General features: G+C 33.4%; 2 protein-coding genes across 2 annotated transcripts in view; both read left to right on the top strand.

Annotated features, from left to right (window-relative positions):
* Positions 1-4,223: 4,223 nt before the first annotated feature.
* On the top strand, positions 4,224-14,397 carry fax (failed axon connections). The gene is made up of 11 exons (XM_080165356.1): positions 4,224-4,411; positions 5,048-5,234; positions 7,776-7,866; positions 8,315-8,456; positions 8,804-8,945; positions 10,014-10,246; positions 10,758-10,950; positions 11,214-11,304; positions 11,772-11,913; positions 12,285-12,426; positions 12,895-14,397. Exons 1-11 carry the CDS (start codon positions 4,244-4,246, stop codon positions 13,020-13,022), a joined length of 1,659 nt encoding a protein of 552 aa, XP_080021482.1. The 5' UTR covers positions 4,224-4,243; the 3' UTR covers positions 13,023-14,397.
* Positions 14,398-14,417: 20 nt separating this feature from the next.
* Prp16 (ATP-dependent RNA helicase l(1)G0007) overlaps positions 14,418-19,635 on the top strand; it is a 53,148-nt gene continuing 47,930 nt past the window's right edge. Inside the window, exons 1-5 of the mRNA XM_080163523.1 lie at positions 14,418-14,498; positions 15,245-15,437; positions 15,674-15,760; positions 16,809-17,199; positions 17,598-17,782. Of these exons, the coding sequence (XP_080019649.1) occupies positions 14,441-14,498; positions 15,245-15,437; positions 15,674-15,760; positions 16,809-17,199; positions 17,598-17,782 (914 nt within the window). The 5' untranslated portion in view covers positions 14,418-14,440. The remainder of the gene's footprint in view (positions 14,499-15,244; positions 15,438-15,673; positions 15,761-16,808; positions 17,200-17,597; positions 17,783-19,635) is intronic.

The following is a 19,635-nucleotide window of genomic DNA, read 5'->3' as shown; positions in this document are numbered from 1 at the left end:
CCTCTCATTGGCTATTTTTTTTTGTTACGTCATAATCAGTCAGACACTATTACTGTGTTCGATAAAGTGAGTTATATAATATAGAGTAGCTTGGCTACTAAAAACTAGGGTTGGGCCGGATATCCGGTGAGGCCGGATATCCGGCCGGATATCCGGCAATATGATATTATATATTTTACAACAAAAATTTCTGCTTTTTTCATTATAAATGGCTGTAAGGTTCTTATTATTGAAGCTAAAAGAACAATTTTTTCTGAATATGTTTATCTTTATGTAAATTTTATATTAAAAATCTCAAACATAAATTTTGGCGGGGCAGCAGTACTTGGCAGCTGCCAGCCTCAAACTATATTTCATATGAGGATGTACGACTATAGAATATTTAAGTATTTGATAACATTAAATTTTTGGTTTATACAAAGAAAATGCACAGGGGGGGGGGCATGCGTATAATTTTTAAGTTTTAACCTGAATCCTTATGATAAATTAACAGGATGTCTATCTGTTTGTCTGTACTGAAGGGTCTCGCTAACCGCTGAACCGATCGGGTTCTTCTTTACAGGGTAGCCTCTCATAGGCCATGGGAAGGTTTATAACTATTTTGGGGGAGGGTACCACCACTCTCCCAAGAGAAATCACCCCTAGAAAAAAATATCCCCCCCCAAAAAAAAAATTTATTTAATTTTTTAACTAAATATAAAAATAAGGAGCGTCAGCCCCCCCTAAATTTTTTTTCTTTCTTAAATCTGTAATAAAAAAAAATTGTTATCAAATTCAACTCCCCCCCCCCCCCTCAAGTGCCCCTAGAGGCCTCTAAGGGCGTAGCCGCCAGTTTTATATAACAAGACTTCAGTAATTCGGCCGGTTATCCGGCCGGATATCCGGTAGTTTGCCGGATATCCGTCGTTGGCCGGACATCCGGACGGATACCGGATATCCGGCATTTGAAATCGGCCGGATATCCGGTATCCGGTATCCGGCCAAAAAACTATCCGGCCCAACCCTACTAAAAACTATTGTATACAACATATAAAGGGTGAGCAAAATTTTTTTTACATAGATACAATTATAATTGCGCACCTTGTGTTAGTAGAAAAATACTACACATATCGTTAGATCCGCTATGAACTCTAATTTTTGGAAATATAAGACTAGTTCCCGTGCTATAAATAGTTTAGGAGCAGGTGGTAAAATGGATCAAAGCACAGGAACCGTTCTTTAAAAAAAAGAGTTCATAGCGTAGTATTCTTATACTATGAATACAAAGCGCGCAATTAGAATTTTAAAAATATCCTTATTTCTTTTGCTTACCATTTATGGAACACAGTAACAGTGTCTGACTGATTATGACGTAACAAAAAAAAGTTAGCCTCTCATTGGCTAATCTTTTTTGTTACGTCATAATCAGTCAGACACTATTACTGTGTTCCCATTTATGTATCTCTTACATAGATAAAATTAAAAATTATGACAGCAGCCATATAAGCGAAGCTTATCAAAGAGACGATCAGACATACGAACATCAATGAATTACTGAAATGCTTCGCTTATGACAATATACCATTACCTAATCATCCTAGTAGTCTCTAAATTTAAAAAATCAAGGGAACATAACAATAATGTCACAAAAAATGACATAATATAAAAATGGACAAACGGTAATAGTTATAGAGTTGCTACGCTTTCTAAATTGTACCTAAGACTCTAATAATAGAAATACTTCGCTTTTAAAAATGTTAGTGTTAGACTAGGCATATTGGAATAAAATTTTCCGGCTTAAAAGTTGGGTGAGATTATAAATGTAAAGTTTAAATCCTGCCAGGATTAGAGATACCTTTATATAACAGAGATAGAGGTATAGGTAAATTGGATTAAAAATGTATAGTTTAGATTCTGCCAGGATAAGAGATACCTTTATACTTTTACTGAATTTTCATTGGTTTGTTTATTAAGTTGAGTGTTCAAACGTTTCAACCACTAATTTTATTTTACAAAAGGGGTAATTTTGAGTGTCAAAAATGGGGATGTACAGTACAACAATTTATCGGTTATTGTCTTATCCCCTTTGATCCCTTATTAAAGATACTATTACTCTCCATAAAGTTATGCTTGAAATGCCTATAGAGATTGAAAATGAGAACCCTTTGGCCTATCTGTGTTTACCATACATTGATTATCCCTGTTGTCCCTGATTCTTTACAAAAACCACACACAGGGATAGGACCATGGATGGACCATACTTTAATCTTTTTTTTCTTCAAAAATTAATAATCTTTACAGTAAACATTTATAAGCCAAAAAAAATAGGAATTATGGGAAATACTAATTTATTTACCATCCATTATCTTATTCCTATCTCCCTGAGTCAAACCAAAAAGAAAAAACCTTTGATCAAATGAGAAACGGAAAAGAGATAAAAAGATTTAGAATTATATTGTATTTGAACTTTGCTCAAAATCTAAAGTATTTTCATTATTATTTTAAATTCTACAATGTAAGAATGGTAATTCATTTGAAGCAAGATATCTTAGAAACGAGTTGACCAACAGGGCAGCTTTATGTATGTCATAAAAGTGTTTAAGGTCTTTTTTAAACACAGCCCATGGTTTGTAAAGCTTAGTAAAATTAGGACTGAAGCTGCTAGTATTCTTTTCAATACAGGGAGGGAGTGGACATTGGCTTGTAAATTATAAGGGTACCCACCCAGGGTTTATAAAGATTTTTTGGCTTGTTTTAAACTTTGGATATTATATCAAATCTTGATTTTGTTGTTTAAACTTTTCCACCAATAAATTCAATCAATAGAAGAGGTAATTTTGTTTATCTCCATTTGGGGATGTTCTATTCATCGTCCATTGTCTTATCCCTTAAGATTCCTGAATATAATAAATGTTTCTTTAAATACATTATGTATAAAAGCGATTTAAGGTAAATTGATTTTGACTTGACTTACATATAGATATAGTATTTCATAACCCAAATATAAATCAATATAAACAGTAGATTTAATCAAGTTGGATGGTTTAAAAGCCAAAGTGAACCACATACATTTAACACATTACACGTTATACAATATGCATCTCGTACATCTAGTGGCTTCGTCCTTAGTGGGTGAGGAGTTATTTTGGGGTGGGAGTTGGGAGTTGGCTCAAACCCTTTTCTGGTCCAATATAAACTTCCCTAAAATTGTGAAGCATGTGGATCCAGGCAGAAGTCTAAATTACTACAGCCACTTGTGGGAAAGCGCATGTATTTTTGTTGTCCTGTAAGATCTCGCAAACCACTAAACCGATTAAGTTCATTATTTTAGTGCAGATTTACATATACGTCCTGGGATGTCGCAAATTTAGATGTGTATTTATGAGCATATGAATCCAGCTTTTTATTATCAAGATATTTTTTTTAGATTTTTTGTTGATACAGATGTCCAGTATCTTTGATCTTATTAATATTCATAGAGAACTCTGGTTATAGAGATCTCAACAGACAAACAAAACCTATATAATTATTCCATTATTTTGTATATATATATCAATTTATTGTCCATTGCCTTATCCCTGAAAATCCCAATTTGTATATAATAATTTTAATTAATATATCATGAAAGACGACATTTTAATTTTGAAAATATTTCGCGGCATTTTATGGTGTTTTGCGCAAAAGTAAACATCACCGTGTTTTGAATATTTACATGCAACGTTTTCCAATTGTCATCAATTGAATGAAATGAAAGTATCTAATGTTCTAAATCTGTTGTTTTATGTGTTGAAAAAAAAATCAAAAATTTTTTTCATGAAATAATTATCATTTTATGTATTTTTATTGTTAGGAGTTTATTTCCTCGTTCTTATGGACGGACCGGGTAAATTATTAATGTAACAGTCTACCAACCCTTTACTGCATGCACGACTTTTATCAGGAAGTCCTTAAACTGTGTAATTTATTAAGTTGCGCCTCTTTAAAGGCTAAGGCATCCCTCCTGTTTTTTTGTCACAACGTCCCTTGTATGACGTGGTTGGTTCATATTAATATATTTATTCGAACCATCAGACATTTTATATAGTACGTAACTCGTTAAACCACTAAACCGCCTGAGTTCCCCCATTTTAGGGAAGCAACACATAGATCAGGGGATCATTTTAGGCTCTTTGATATCTTTTAACTAAAGTCTTGGCTATTTTTTTTCAAAATTAGATCGAGCTATTATAAATTTTGTCATTTGTATAAATTACAGTGAAATGAAATGTTGGGGCTTATTTCATCTACAGTTTACACGTTCCGGGCCCTACCCCTAGGTTTGGTGGCTCTGATTATTTACAAGAGGTTGACTAAACCTGAACGCAAACCCATCCAGAAAACCGATTGGAAAAAGGATGTTGTTTATCTCTACCAGTTTCCTTTAGTTCCAAAGGTAAAATAATTTAATTAATGTGTTGATCTTATCATTTTGTCTGGGATCATAATGAATGAGATAATAAACGATGAATTGGTGTTATCTAAGATTATGATAATCTGATCTAAACTTCTATTTTTCTAGATTAAAATTATTGGTTGAAAAGTTATTACACCTGTACCTACCTAGTTTTTGTACCATCCAATCAAGATTTTATAAAATTAAATCACCTAAAGTTTGTAAGCTAACCAATTAGGGAAGGTGTTGAGAAACAATAGTGACCGGAACAATATACAGTCCAATGTCAACTTTCTTATATAAAACGTAATTTATACCTATTTACAGATAATTTAAGTTTTATATGCTCTTTTGTTGAGTTATAATCCAGTTACTTTCACATATCTTTTAAAATCTACCATTTATACTTTCAGAATATTTAATAATAAATGTATAAGTATAGATGTATAGTATAATCCAGACAACTACCTGGCCCAAGTGGCGGAGATACTTTTCGTCTGCTAGCAAATTACTTTGAATATAGCACATGCCCCCTTTGTTCTTTTACTTTAATTATTTGATAATTAGATAATAGATTTGATAACTAAGCTTAGGTGTTACACAAAGTAAAAATGCTCTCGATCTTTGATTTTTTAGGTACGAACGGTATCTCCATTCGCCCTGAAGGTAGAAACCTGGCTACGACTGAACAAAATTGCCTACGAAGCTATTCACACAATGGTAATGTCAAAACACGGTCAGATTCCTTACATTGAGCTGAACGGAGAGGAAATTTCAGACTCTAATATTATCATCAAAAAGTTGCAACAGCATTTTAATGTTGGTAAGTTAGATTTTAATATCCTTATATAAAAAGTGCTGTTAGTCTGGTAAGATCACGCTAACAAATAGAGCTACCTTTAGGACCCTGGATTGTTTTAGGCTATTTTAGTATTGTATTAAAGTCTTGGGATAGTTTTCTGCTTTCTCCCTCCCCCCCTTTAAATTCAAAGTAAACTTAATTTTATATACCTATGAAGAATATAGTCCCCAATTTTACTGTCATTAAATGACTAGAGTTTCCATATAGATGTAGTATTAGAGGTATTTATATAAACTATAGTATATTCAAAAGCAGAAATTTTTATATTATCTCAATTGCGATTTAATTTTATGTTTTATTAAAAAGTGTTACCTAAGCAAATAGAATTAGGAGAGAAGAATTATATTGTGAACCCCTTTTTCGTAAATCTAACGAAGGAACTCCTCCAGCTGACAAAAAAACTTTAAAATTTTTCGAGTATATAATTTCTAGAAAGCTAACTTTATATTAAGGAATTCAACAATTCATAGCTAACTTATTAAAGGATTTGTAATATGCTTTACACTATACTAGAAAATAAATTTTAACACGATATAATTTACGTGAGAAAAGCTTTATCTTAAGAAATGCGACTATTTACAGCTGACTCTTTATATGAACACAATGAAAAAAATATGCCCTTTCCTACAACGCTACAAAGCTAGGTCCTGTTGAAAACGTAACGAACGTACTGTTGTATTGCTATTTGTTGTTATTTTATTTTTATATAATTTATTTCGAGGTAAACATGAAACAAACTATGAATTTATGTATTTTAAATGTTTATAATAGATACAAATTACGAATTAAAGATTATAAATCATGTACATTTGAAGTCCGAGATATTATTTTTTTGTTTTAATAGAAACTCAAGAAAAAAATATGATTTTATTAACTTAAATTCATAAAGGGATTTTTATTATTTTACAACGATTGCAATAGATGAAGCATATTTATTATTAATGCACAGATAAAACATAGATGTGAAACAACAATATGAAGGCAGTACTTCATGTGATGGACTTGATTCGAGTAAAAGTTGAAAGAACAGCTCTAATTAACTCTAATGAAAAAACTAGAAAACTTCAGTTTAATTCAACCAATGAGATTTCATGTATGCTCCGATGCGATTCATTTATTGGCTCAATCAGACATTACCTCTCTTTCTTAGTACCTTTATTCCTAAGCACTTGTTTCTATGAGGTATAATAGGTAATTTGTTTTAAAAGAAGATAAGAAATATTTAACATAATAATAAAATGATTAGGTATTTACTATCTAAATTATATTAAATTAAATTCTACAATCTTTGATTTTTAATAACCACTTAATAAATATTGATTAAAATAAATAAGGGGGGGGGGGGGGTTAATGCAACCATCTCGTAATCAGTGAGCAAATGGCACTTACAATTCGAATTTCGATCTGAAATTTTGCATAAGTAATCCTTGGTAGGTCTATTTTCCCTAAATCGAACAAAAAGTTGAAAAAGTAACGGCTAACGGCTCAGCCGTTTAGCCGTTTTTTGGCTATTTTTAGGGCAAATCTGCCATAAATTATGTAGGAATCAACTTTTTGAAACATATTTTTGCTTTAAATCATGTGAAATGATACAAAAAAAAACATTTTTAGATTTTTAGTACCAGCAACTAGCGGCTAGAACCGTTTGAAAACGTTTTGGAGCAGCCTAGAGTATTATGCAGAGATAGGTTTCGTGATGATTTCCCTTGAAAATAGTTTTAAAAATGGCTAAACTGCTGAGCCGTTAGCCGTTACTTTTTCAACTTTTTGTACACATTTTTATATTAAGCTACACATTTTTATATTAAGGATTTTTACACATTTTTATATTAAGGATTAGTACCTATTGACCTATTATTTTTATCATGAATATTATATTTTACTTCTCGATGACGATTATTTTTCTTTCTGGAACTTACTGAAGTTTTATTTTTTTTGTATAAATTGGACATATTTTGAGAAGATATTATGTTGAATTAGTATTGACCTAATTTAAATGTACACTTTTTATGTTAAACGGCAAAATTTCCTTCTTTGTATTGCTTACTTCTGCTTCACAATGAACTTACACTTTTTATAAGAGAATATCTTGGATTAGTCCTTATTTAATATTGTTATAATAACTCCTATAAGTCATATGTTAACTTTCTATGTATATAGTTAAGACAAATAAAGAATCAAATAACTTTTTGTTCAATTTAGGGAAAATAGACCTACCAAGGATTACTCATGCAAAATTCCAGATCAAAATTCGAATTCTAAGTGCCATTTGCTCACTGATTACGAGATGGTTGCATTAAAAATCCCCCCCTTAATTTCATAATTATGCAATTGAGTAGGTAATATTTCTCTAAAAATATACGAGTTTTAAAAACTTCCATACATTAAAACTATTACCTATTTTATCTCAGTTTATGATGATTCTGATTTAGAAATATTTCTCCCTGTTTTTTTTTTGTCTGTAGGTAAATGGAATTTTAATTTTCGTAATTTTTTAATTAGATGCAGTGTATAACAAGAAAGAGCAAGGCATAGCCCACGCAGCCATTTCTATGATGGAAAATCATTTAGTTATGACAGGCTTCGATTATAGGTTTGTATTTTGTTGTTGCGTTGACAATATTGTTCTCATGTATTACCTAACTTTGACAAATGTCCTTTAGTATCCATTCTAAAGTTAATAATATACAGAAATGATATATGGTAAAAACAGCGTAGGTATAAGAAACTGTTTTTTTTTTGGGGGGGGGGGGATAAAACTCGAAAAAAAAGCTTTAAAACCCCTGTTAAAAAAAAATAAAACTCACTGGGTTGGGTTATTTTTAAAAAAAATATGGTAAATAGTTTTATTCTTTTTATGGTCGAGTCCCTTCTTATTTTATGTCTTGGTTCAAAAAGTAACACGCCCGTCCCCCCGCCCCCTTTAAGTAGGACATTTTTATTGGTTAATGATTTCTTGTCCCACTTTTTACTTAAGTCATACCTAACTTTAAGAAATGCTACCCTACAATATATTTTCTTAGTCCAATAATTTTGTCTAGATATGGACTGCACATTGACAAATTCGTGGATTACTTACACCTGTCCTCCCAGTTCTCCTGGGTGCGCTACTGGCAGAGGATCCAGCCCTGGAGCACCAGGCTCAGGTCATACCTGCAGGGCCTGGGCAGACATGAATATGGGGTAAATATTATGTCTAGGGAGGGATGGGATATTGGATTGTAAAATTCACCAGTACTACTTCTAAAAGCTTGTTTTTTTATACATTGGCTCAAAAACTTTGGGTACTTTTATTGATTGAAAATGTCTATCTTTTATAACTTTTCAACCAATAATTTAAAGCTAAATAACCTAGAAGGGATAATTTTATGTATTAAAAGTTGGGATGTACCTTAAATGTTCAAATGTCTTATCCCTTGAGATCTTTATAAAGTATCTTAGCTTGATTTTATTGTTCTATTTAAGGTATTGATTGTTATTTTTTTAATTTAGTATTTATAAAAGTATACCTACATTTTTTTGTATTAAAGGAACTCTGGGAATTTGCAAGAGAAGATTTGTTGGCCTTATCAGAGATGCTTGGAGATAGTCCATTTCTTCTAGGTGATACACCCTCAACTGTGGACTGTGCTCTCTTTGGACATCTGATTCAGTTCTTATACATTGACATAGGTAAGGATAATCGGTGTTTTTCATCAAAGTGCCTAGCGAGTACATAACCCCCCCCACCCATTAAAAACCTAATTAGATAGAAAACAAGGGAGACCGGTTTTTTAGTGCCTAACCCTGCAGGGCCTACACCGGCGGTGCCCTGTACTTTATGTAACCTAACCTTAGCTGAACTAAAGTAATAAGCAAACAACAATAGAGTAACCCATCCCCTTCTTATTTTCATTAGGTATAGTCAAAAATGGGAGGAGGGGGGCAGTTTGTGCTTTTATATTCACTTTGATTGAAACCGACAATTGTTACATTATACAATGTTGTACATTTTTTTGAATTATGATATTAATGTATTTTACAGGATTTCCGCAGCGCAAGGTTTTAGTGAAAGAATGTCCAAACCTTGTGAATTTAGTGGAAAGAATGAAGACCGAATATTGGCCAGATTGGGAGGCACAAACACCACAAAGAAAATAAAAACGGCTACAGAGCAGCTTCTTGGACAGAAAATGGATCATCCTTTGGCCCTCCACAGCTTCATAGATCACTTTTCTTTATTTTGTGCCTCTAAGGATTTTAATAGGGACTTTAGACAGGAAATTATACTATTATCCAAAGTTTGAACTACGTTATATATTCATTACCTAAAAACTTTTGGTACCTTTAATGATCTTTGATTGGTAGGCTCCAAACTAGTAGAGTCAATACTTTTCAACCAATGATTTTAATCTACGTAAGGGGTAATTTGGTTTATCATTATTGGGGATGTATGTTTGTATAACAGCTTATCGGCCAATGTCATCCCATAAGAGTCCTGGATTTTAATACTTTTAAAGAATTTTTATTAACGCGAAGAAAAATCGCATTTAATATCCTTTTGATTTTGCACTTGTAAAGTGAACAATGAGACATAATGGTTACATACGCAGCAACTCTATAACTACCACTCGAACGTCCAGAAAGTCAGACCATGTAAGGTAAGTAACTTATATTTTTGTCAAAAACGGAGCTAATGGCATGAAAATACTGTTACTTTTCAATTGTTAAAAAAACGTTTCTTTTATGTTTAACATTAAGCTTCGCTTTTATGGATATTGTCATCCTTTTTTAACATCATTGTTATAATTTCAGAAATCAATAAAATGTGGGCCCCAATTTCTTTCACAGTTTACACATTTGGAGCGCTTCCCCTAGGTCTGGTGGCCCTGATAGTCTACAAGAAAATGACAAAACCTCCACGCAAACCCATCCAGAAAACCGATTGGAAAAGGGATGTTGTCTATTTGTATCAGTTTCCTTTGGTGCCGAAGGTAAAATATTTTATTTATGTTCGTGGGCAGTTTTTAGTGTAACACCTACCTATCAGACAACAAACTTTTTAGTTTTTACTACCTTTGTCTGAAAGTCCCAACGGTATATGGAGTAAAGAGTTATGCCATTTTATTGGCCAAGACTATCCTCTTAATTTAAATTATATAATTTTTTTCTAGATTTATTACATTAGTCCCCAAAGCTTTATAATAACGTTTTCTTATTTGTTGACTTCACAACTTTGGAGAGTTTTACTAAATTTTGATTGGTTGGTTCATTAAGTTGAGTTCCAAACGTTTTAATCACTTATTGTATATTACAGAAGGGATAAATTTTATGTATCATAATTAAGGTTGTGCATCAATTTATCGCCCATTGTCTTATCCAAAGAGATTCCTGGTATTGTATATTTCTATGCTTCGCTACTTTTGGATGTTTGTATATCCATTCTATACAAGCAAAATCAAAACTTTATTATTTCATACAAAAAACTTATATATTTATTTCTAGGTACGAACCATATCTCCTTTCGCCTTAAAGCTGGAGACATGGCTGAGAATGAATAAAATTGCCTACGAGTCTATTCCGACAATGGTGTTCTCAAAGAAAGGGCAGATTCCCTACATAGAGTTGAACGGAGAGGAAATTCCAGACTCCAATATTATTATCAAAAGATTGAAACAACATTTTAATGTTGATGCTGGTAAGTTTGATGATTTGGGAGATGGGGATGTTGAATTTAAAGAAAACTTTTTTTTCTCCAATTTATTGGTCATTAGAAAATAACAATTTTCTTTTAATAGTTTTAATTAATAATAGCCCAAGACTTAAAACTAAAATACCCTAAAACTATTCCGGGACCTATGGAGCTTTCCTTAAATGGTAAACTCATTCGGTTCAGTAGACATTAAAATCAAAAGCTTTTGAAAAAAACAATCTTGCCTTATATAAGGATTATTTATCTAGATGGAGTTTACAACAAGAAAGAGCAAAGCATAGCTCACGCAGCTATTTCAATGGTGGAAAATCATACAGCTATGACAGGATTCTATTATAGGTTTGTTTGATTACAATATTAACAAAATAGGGACAATTTTGGCTATAATCAATGTTGCGACAACATTATATTTTGTATGGACCTAGAAAATTATATCTGAATGCTCTTTGAAATCTTCTCTAAAAATATCAGCTGTCAATCTTAAATTAAAGCCAAAAAATATAGTTGCCCTATATTGTTTCGGATGGGCTGACGAACAGACAAAGTAAATTATACAGCATGATATGCTATGCTAAAAAAATCATCTTTACATGTAAATATTTTGATTTACTCTGATTTGAGGGTATCATTGAATAATTCATTCCAAACAAGTGTCTATTGTCCAATCTTTTCAATCAATAATTTTTATCTACAGAAGGGATAATTTTTTGTCATCATTTGGGATGTATAGGTATCAATTTATCGTCCATTGTCTTATCCCACAAGATTCCTGGAAAAAGGAAAAAATTTGTATATTAATTTTTCAGGTACGGGCTGCACATGGACAAGTTTGTTGATTACCTTGAGCTGCGCCAGCTGTTTCCAGGTGTCCGGGTCTGGCAGATGATCCAGCCCTGGGGCACCAAGCTCAGGTCCTACCTGCAAGGCACCAGCAGGCACGAATTTCAGGTAAATTATCATACCTTAGAAAAAAATAGGTACCTATTTTAAAAACTATTTACCAACAATCAATTTTGTTAATGCAATCTCATAATTTATATATCCATAAGAATCTTCAAAACAATGGTTTCTAAAAAGTTTGTGTGTGTTTTTGCTATTATTTATAGTCGTCCTGTGCAGTATTTGAATGTCTATCAATGAAAGAAATAGGATGTATGAGAGCCTGTCGAATAAGTTCATGGGTTACCTGCAAAGCGTAAGAATCAAAATTCCGAAAACTATTTTTGGAATGTGTTTTTGAAGATTCCTTAAAATAAATAACTCCATCGGTTCTGACAAACCGACAAACAATAAATCTTGTCAAACATTTTATTTTAAAGGAAATCTGGGAATTCGCCAGAGAAGATTTGTTAGCCTTGTCCGAGATGCTTGGAGATAGTACCTTTCTTCTGGGTGATACACCCTCAACTGTGGACTGTACTCTATTTGGACATCTAGCACAGTTTTTATACATTGATATAGGTAAGACAAAAATTATAATTTAAAGGGGGTGGGAGGTTTTTCCTTACTCCTAGTTGATTCCCCCCTCAACTGTGGACGGTTCCGTTTTGAACATATGACTAATACATTGATATAGGTAAGGAACATACATATAACTGGGAGGGGGGAGGGGGGGGAGTTAGCTTTTCTCGGTGGTTCACCCTTATATAAAGAGGGGGATGGGGATATTCCATACCTAATGAGTAATCCTCCCTCAATTATGTACTGTACTCTATTGGGCATATGGCTTGGTTCTTCGGGCGTTGTAAATACTAGTTTAGAACCGCTCCCCCTCGCACCAAAAAAACCAGCTGAAATTAAAAAATATATTTTTCGAATTAATTCAGTGAGTTGTTTAAACTTATACCTGGATTATAGTGGGAGCATATTAAATTTTAGCTTTTTTGGGATGTACTACTTTTTGTTGAATAAAATATCTATATTTTTCAGGGTTTCCACAGCGCGAGGTTTTAATAACAGAATGTCCCAACCTTGTCAACTTGGTGGAGAGAATCAAGACCGAATATTGGCCAGATTGGGAGGCTCAGATGCCGCAAATTAAATCAAAGTCTGACTAAGTCAGGAAGGAAGGGGACAATGGAATATAAATATTACACTGGTACCCAAAGTTATAAACCACTTTATCTTATTAATTCTTTGATTAAAAACTTTGTGTTTTTTTAATTAATTGGTTCCAACCTGAAAATTTTAAACTTTTCGTTTAATGATTTTCAAAAGGGATAGTTTTGTTTATTATCATTGAAGATGAACATCATTTTATCGTCCATTGTCTTATCCCTTAATATCTTTGGTGGAAGTATAACCACCATTTCTGACGTTCAAAAAAGCCATAATAACCACTGAAATCAAAGGGAACTGTGCACTAACATTATCATGTGATCTTAGCACCTTGGATTCTTTTAAAAATAGATAACAGAACAAAAAATCGGTTCTACGCCATTTTTTATGAATACAAGTTTAAATGTAAACAAGTTGAATATAGAGCATAAAATCCTTAACATCGCAGCTGTAAGAAGCTCTAATTCATGCATATAGTGCCCCTTTCCTTTCATTTTAATGGCTTTAATTTAAAATCATATTTATCTATATATTTATTAAAATTTATTTTCATATTTATTTGATTGAAACGTACCTACTTAAAAATTGTATTCTTCCATTACCATAAGTGTCTAATTCAAATTGTATTTTAATGCCTAGAAGACAAGGACAATTGTGTACATAAGTAGCGCAGCATTCTTCGATTAAAAAAGAACAATAAACTGTAATTTGTAAATATGAAAATTTGCAAAATTAAGAAATTGTTGTAGAATTTAATCAACTAGGTAGGTATAAATACTTTGAAAAATCATGAAATTTTGTAGGTACCTTGATGTCAGAGTGTCGAACGGACGTACTGACACATCATAGTTACCTATGGACTAGCTGCGCTACTTATAATAAATGCTCATTTAGATTTTGATTAGTATTTATAAATATTAAATATTAGGTACTCCTATTTATTTGCATTGCTTATTTATTTCTTGCATTGACTGTAAATTACACTGGTACCCAAAGTTTTATAACCACGGTGTCTTATTCGTTGGCTCAAAAACCTTGGGTGCTTTTTTGTTTTATTGCATTGACTGCTTTACAGAGCTTATATTTTGTGATATATTATATTTACACTTTTATAGTAGTTTTATCAGAGAGGGAGGGGACCTAGGACTGTAAATTACACTTGAACCCAAAGTTTTATGACCTTGTTTTCTTATTCGTTGGCTCAAAACTTTAGTTGGTTCCAAACTATAAGTGTCTTAACTTTTCAACCATAAATATTATTTAACAGAAAGGGTATTTTTTGTGTATTTTTATTGGGTTTAGTAATTATTTCATTGTCCATTGTCTTATACCTTGAGGTCTCTGATGTATTTGATGTTTTATCTAAATGTAAAAAGTTTACCTTGATATCTATAGTTACAGATATAAAATAATAAAAATGGGGGACGATATAGTTCATGCGGTTTTGGAGGGACTTAATGAATCTCAATCGAAAGGTAATCAATTATAGAGTAGCTACGCTTTTTATATATCTTGACAAATAATTTGATATCTTCAACCATATGATAACTTTGTAATGGACATGATGAACTGAATTTTTAAAAGCGAAGCTTTTTATTATAATTAGGGTCGGTCCTTCCGTACGTCCGTCCGTAACGGATAGCTTTTTTAGTTAATTTAGGCATGTTAGAATTGTCCTATCGATTTCAAATTTTGCATGGTGTTTCCTTTAGTAGTTAGGTACGATTTAGAAAGCGTAGCAACTCTATAATCATTACCAAAATGTCCGTACGTCCATTTTAAACATGTTGATTTTTTCTTTTTAATAACACATTTTTATGTGATCTAATTATCCGATTGGTCTGATTTTTTGTATGCTGATTCCTGGGACAAAAAAGTACAATATTATAAGCGAAGCAACTCTATAATCAAGTCCTAAAAATGTAAGTATGTCCATAAACATTATCCTGTATCAAGCCGTTTTTCAACAAATATACTTAAAAATTTTGCTTCGACTCTTATACATTTATATTCTGATTATTCACTTCAGACACTTCAGCCTTAATGTCCGTTTGTCCTTTAATTATAGAGCTTCGCTTTTATGGATGTTGTCATCCTTGTTTTACATGAATGAAGTAGTGTAGCCTCTCCCAACCAAATATTAGGATATCTTTTTATATTAGGGATTTATTTGCCGGCCATTGTTCCATCCCTTCCTTCCAGTAATGTTTCTCTTGTTTAGGTGGATTAATAATCAGAAAGAAACCAACATCGTCAGATGAATCTTTTAAAATGCCCGCTGGCGGTGGCGGGTCCCGCCTTGGTCTCGACAAATTGGCGGCAATTAAAGAGCGGGAGCGGCGGGAAAATGAAGCAGCCGCCGCTAAAAAACGGCAACTTGAAGAAGATGTTAAAGAAGATGATAACTTTAAAAGGTAAGATTTTTTTTCAAAGAACATTGAAGACAATGAACGATAATTTGATGTACAACCCATTCATGATGAACAAAACTACCCTTTATGTATATTTTGATTAGGTATAAATACAGTATTATTGTGCAGACTTCTGAAAAAACGTTGAATATTAAATGCGTTAATACTCTATATCGTTTATCTGACGGATTGATTTTTTGATCCTTTAAAAGGTGTTGTTAGCCTTTTTTTTTGTTTAGAAAAGAGATAAAACGGGACCGTGAGTACCGTAGAGGGGAGGATGAAACGCCCTCACACACTGGTGGCGTCAGCAAAGAGGCTAGAAGGTCAGTATTATTAACTCTATAAATTACTCCTCCAGTACGTCCGTCCGTTCGCTGTGTAATGTGTTTTTCTTGGCTGATATTTAAGATAGACTACTGATTTTGTTTTAGTGAAGATATCCTTGAACAAGTTCTCTAGAAATCCTTTTCTTCACTTTTACTTCGCTACTAATGGATGTTGTCATTCTTGTTATTCTAGATGCTTTTTTTAATTAGTGCCTTTTATTTTATCCATTGTTCAAATTTCTTTGTTTTTTTTTTGTACTAAACTTTTGTTAGGTACTAAGTTGAATTTTCAAAAATATTTAGTAGGGTGTTGGTTTATCTGTCTTTCGTTTATTACCTAGGTATTATACATACTTGGAAGTATCTCCTAATTTCTCGGTGCTTTCTCTATAAGTGCCTAACGAGCTTAACCCCTTTTTGGTCTATTCTTGTTGTGCCCTAACCATACAGGGTAGAGGATTTTTTTCCCCCGGCTTTTTTTAAAATTCAAGTATTGCAGTTGCAATTATTATGCCTTTTGATGGAAAAAATACTTGTGTTAAAAACTTAAAATTTTAATCATTTTGGACAAGTATTATGCCCAGTAATTTCACTTTGAAAAAAACGCTATTTTTGAAATTTGGCCAATTTTTAGAGGTTTTTTGAACTTTTCTCAGACTAGGAACGAGATATTTTGAAAAATTCTAAAATTCCCGATTCTACTCCTCAAGACCTATTCAGGGGGCACCATGAAGCCATAGTTCTGATGCGATGATTTTTTGACCCCCATAAGGGGGGCATCAAAATTTCAAAGTGAAATTACTGGGCATAATACTTGTCCAAAAGTATTTTTTCACCAAAAGGCATAATAATTGCAACTGCAATACTTGAATTTCAAAAAAAGCCGGCCAAAAAATCCTCTACTAACCATACAGGGCTACCCTGTACCCAACATAACCGATCTAGATTAAAACACCACTCCCTCTGCTTATATTCATTTATTTCAAAATACAGTTGTGGAATGTTCTGTGTTTGACTACGTAAAGTGATTTCTGTTATATTTCAGGCGGGAGGAAGAAAGGCGAAGAAATGAGGATAGAGGAATAAAGTATGAAACCAAAAAGAAAGATAAAGACAGAGATCGTGATAGAGACAGTGACAGAGATAGGGATCGTTATAGAGATCGTGATCGGGACAGAGATCGTTATAGTGACCGGGACCGAGATCGTTACTCTGAAAGATCTGACCGCGGCGGCAGCGGAAGTGAACGGCGCCGTAACGGGGACAGTGAACGGCGGCGAGATGGGGATAGTGAGCGGCGGAGGGATGGGGACAGTGAACGGCGGCGGCGGGATTGGGAGCGGGAGGACAGTGTCCGCCGGCGGGAGGAAGATTGGGAGCGGGAAACGCCGCGGTCAGAGAGAGACGCCGACGATATTGAAACTCCTTTTCTTAAGGTAAAATATTTATTATTTTAATAAGGAATATAATATACCTAATATATACTAAGAAAAGATATTATTTAACTATACCAGAAACCTATACCTCTGATTGTAATGTAGGTCCAATTTATTTAAGGTTAAACTATGACTTTGGGTTGGAAGGACTGATCGAGAGAGTATCACTTGGCATACTTTTAAGAGAGTAAATACCTAAGCAAGATCCAGTTATGATTGTTAAAGATATCAGGAATGGATATCTATACATAATGATCATTTTGTCAAAAAAAACCACTGTGACCTGACTATATTTTTGCTAGTTGTAGAAATAGCAGTACCCCTCTCATTTCAATACATAAAAACACAGCAGTCGAACAAGGAAACAAAATATGTTTCTATAGAATTGTATTATCTAGGCTCGTGACACTCCAACCCCCGGCCACACTGGGTGGGACGATGACACCCCGGGTAAACTGTCCAGCTGGGACCTGCCCACCCCGTCATCTGGCCGCAGCAGTAGTAGGGAGGATGATGCCAGCAGTATCCGCAGCTCAGACTGGCGGCCCAGACAACCATCCACTAGGAGGGATAAATATGACAGGTATAACGCAGGGATCTTAATGGAGAAGACAATGGACGATAAATTGCTATTATCCCCAATGATGCCAAAAAAAAGTTCCTCCATAGTACAGCAAAATTAATCTTAGGAAACCAATTAAATTTCAATAAAAGTGCCCAGCTTTTATTTCCTAACGAATAAGATAGAATGGTTATAAAACTTTGGGTACCAGTCTAATTCACAAGTCCATTGTCCCCTGCCTCTCTGATCATCTCATACTACTCAATAGAAAGTTCTGTCTTAGAAAAGGCGGGGGATTTTTGCTAGAATAAAGGGATAGAGTTTAACTTAAAGTCAAGAAAATAAAACATTATGATAACCCGTTTTACCCCATCCCTTATCCTCTACCCCACTTTTGCTTTCATTACAAAATTCTTCCATCCTAACTTAACAACGCTACTCAATACTGTGGCTCACCAAATTTACACATAAGGTGACGTTAACATGGGAAATACATATAATTAATTATGAAAATAATATATCCAAGTGCGTCTGTCGATAAAAAGAGAAAGACACAATAAATCATTTAGCTCTTTTTTAAGTTTAAAAATATTGTACTCGGCTATTCCTTGGCCGATTTAGGCTTTTAATCATATCCTGGCCGAGACAAATTTAGACCGTTGACTAATCAAAAATCGGTTCAGTTAGAGGGATACCCAACGTCTCAATTTATTGCTACCAAAAGTCTTATAACTACGTTGCAATTATATAAAAACCCGTAAATTGAGTTTAATCAAAGGAGTATACATCATATTTCAATCACGCCCCCATCCCGTGATACAGCGTGACATTAATTTGTCATCGACCAATAAAGGGTTGTACATTAAGGGGGGGGGGGGGAGTTTTGCCACTTTTGCGTAATCCGTGATTATTAGGCTAGGTATTGATGTGAGACTATAGGTTATTTGGGTTAAAAGTTTACTTTTGGGTAGTACTTCACGTATATTTAATAATTTTTTGGAAAACCTCACTAAAAATGAACTTAACCTTAATTTTCTCAGAAACCATTTGACCTATAGGGATGATTTCTTAAACTTAAGCTTTCATGCTTATAAACTAACTTCTAGTTTAGAAGTCATCCCCCTTCAGCCAACCCCTAGCCCTCTGGGGCTCAAAAAACCCTAAAAATTAACATAACCCTAATTTTCTCAGAAACAATTTGATCAATAGAGATGATTTCTTAAACTTGAGCTTTTATATGGTTATAAACTAACTTTTAGTTTAGATGTCAACCCCTTGCCGCCAACCCCTAGCCCTCCGGGGATAAAAAAAACACCTAAAAATGAACCTAACCTTAATTTTCTCAGAAACCATTTGATCAATAGAGATGATTGCTTAAAGTTAAGCTATAATGCTAATAAACTAACTTTTAGTTAGAAGTCACCCCCCTGCCTTCAACCCCTAGCCCTCCGGGGTTAAAAAAAAACCTAAAAATGAACCTGACCTTAATTTTCTCAGAAACAATTTGATCAATAAAGATGATTGCTTAAACTTAAGCTATAATGCTAATAAACTAACTTTTAGTTAGAAGTCACCACCCTGCCTTCAACCCCTAGCCCTCCGGGGTTAAAAAAAACCTAAAAATGAACCTGACCTTAATTTTCTCAGAAACCATTTCACTATGGTCTATTTAAAGGATGCCTGCAAGAAATAACACGCTTTAACTGCTGAAAGACTGCCACAAGAAGACCCAATACCCCAAATTTAAAGCCTTCAGCTTCAATAACAAAAAAGTTCTAGGCATTTTAAAATAGCATTTTATGTACAATGGAATTTTTGAAAGATTTCCAATGCTCATAAAAGAAAAAACAATATAAGATTATGTCGCCTAGACA

The sequence above is a fragment of the Acartia tonsa genome, chromosome 6, assembly GCF_053477335.1.
Source record: "Acartia tonsa isolate MP-2025a chromosome 6, ASM5347733v1, whole genome shotgun sequence".
Classification (NCBI taxonomy): Eukaryota; Metazoa; Arthropoda; class Copepoda; order Calanoida; family Acartiidae; genus Acartia; species Acartia tonsa.
The sequence above is the reverse complement of the archived record's forward strand: the minus strand, read 5'-3'. Positions and strand labels throughout refer to the sequence as shown.

Coding starts and splice junctions, on each gene's coding strand:
- fax (XM_080165356.1), top strand. CDS start 4,244: ATGTTGGGGCTTATTTCATCTACAGTTTACACGTTCCGGGCCCTACCC. Junction 11,914..12,284: donor CCAGCAGGCACGAATTTCAG/GTAAATTATCAT, acceptor TTTATTTTAAAG/GAAATCTGGGAATTCGCCAG. Junction 12,427..12,894: donor GTTTTTATACATTGATATAG/GTAAGACAAAAA, acceptor TATATTTTTCAG/GGTTTCCACAGCGCGAGGTT.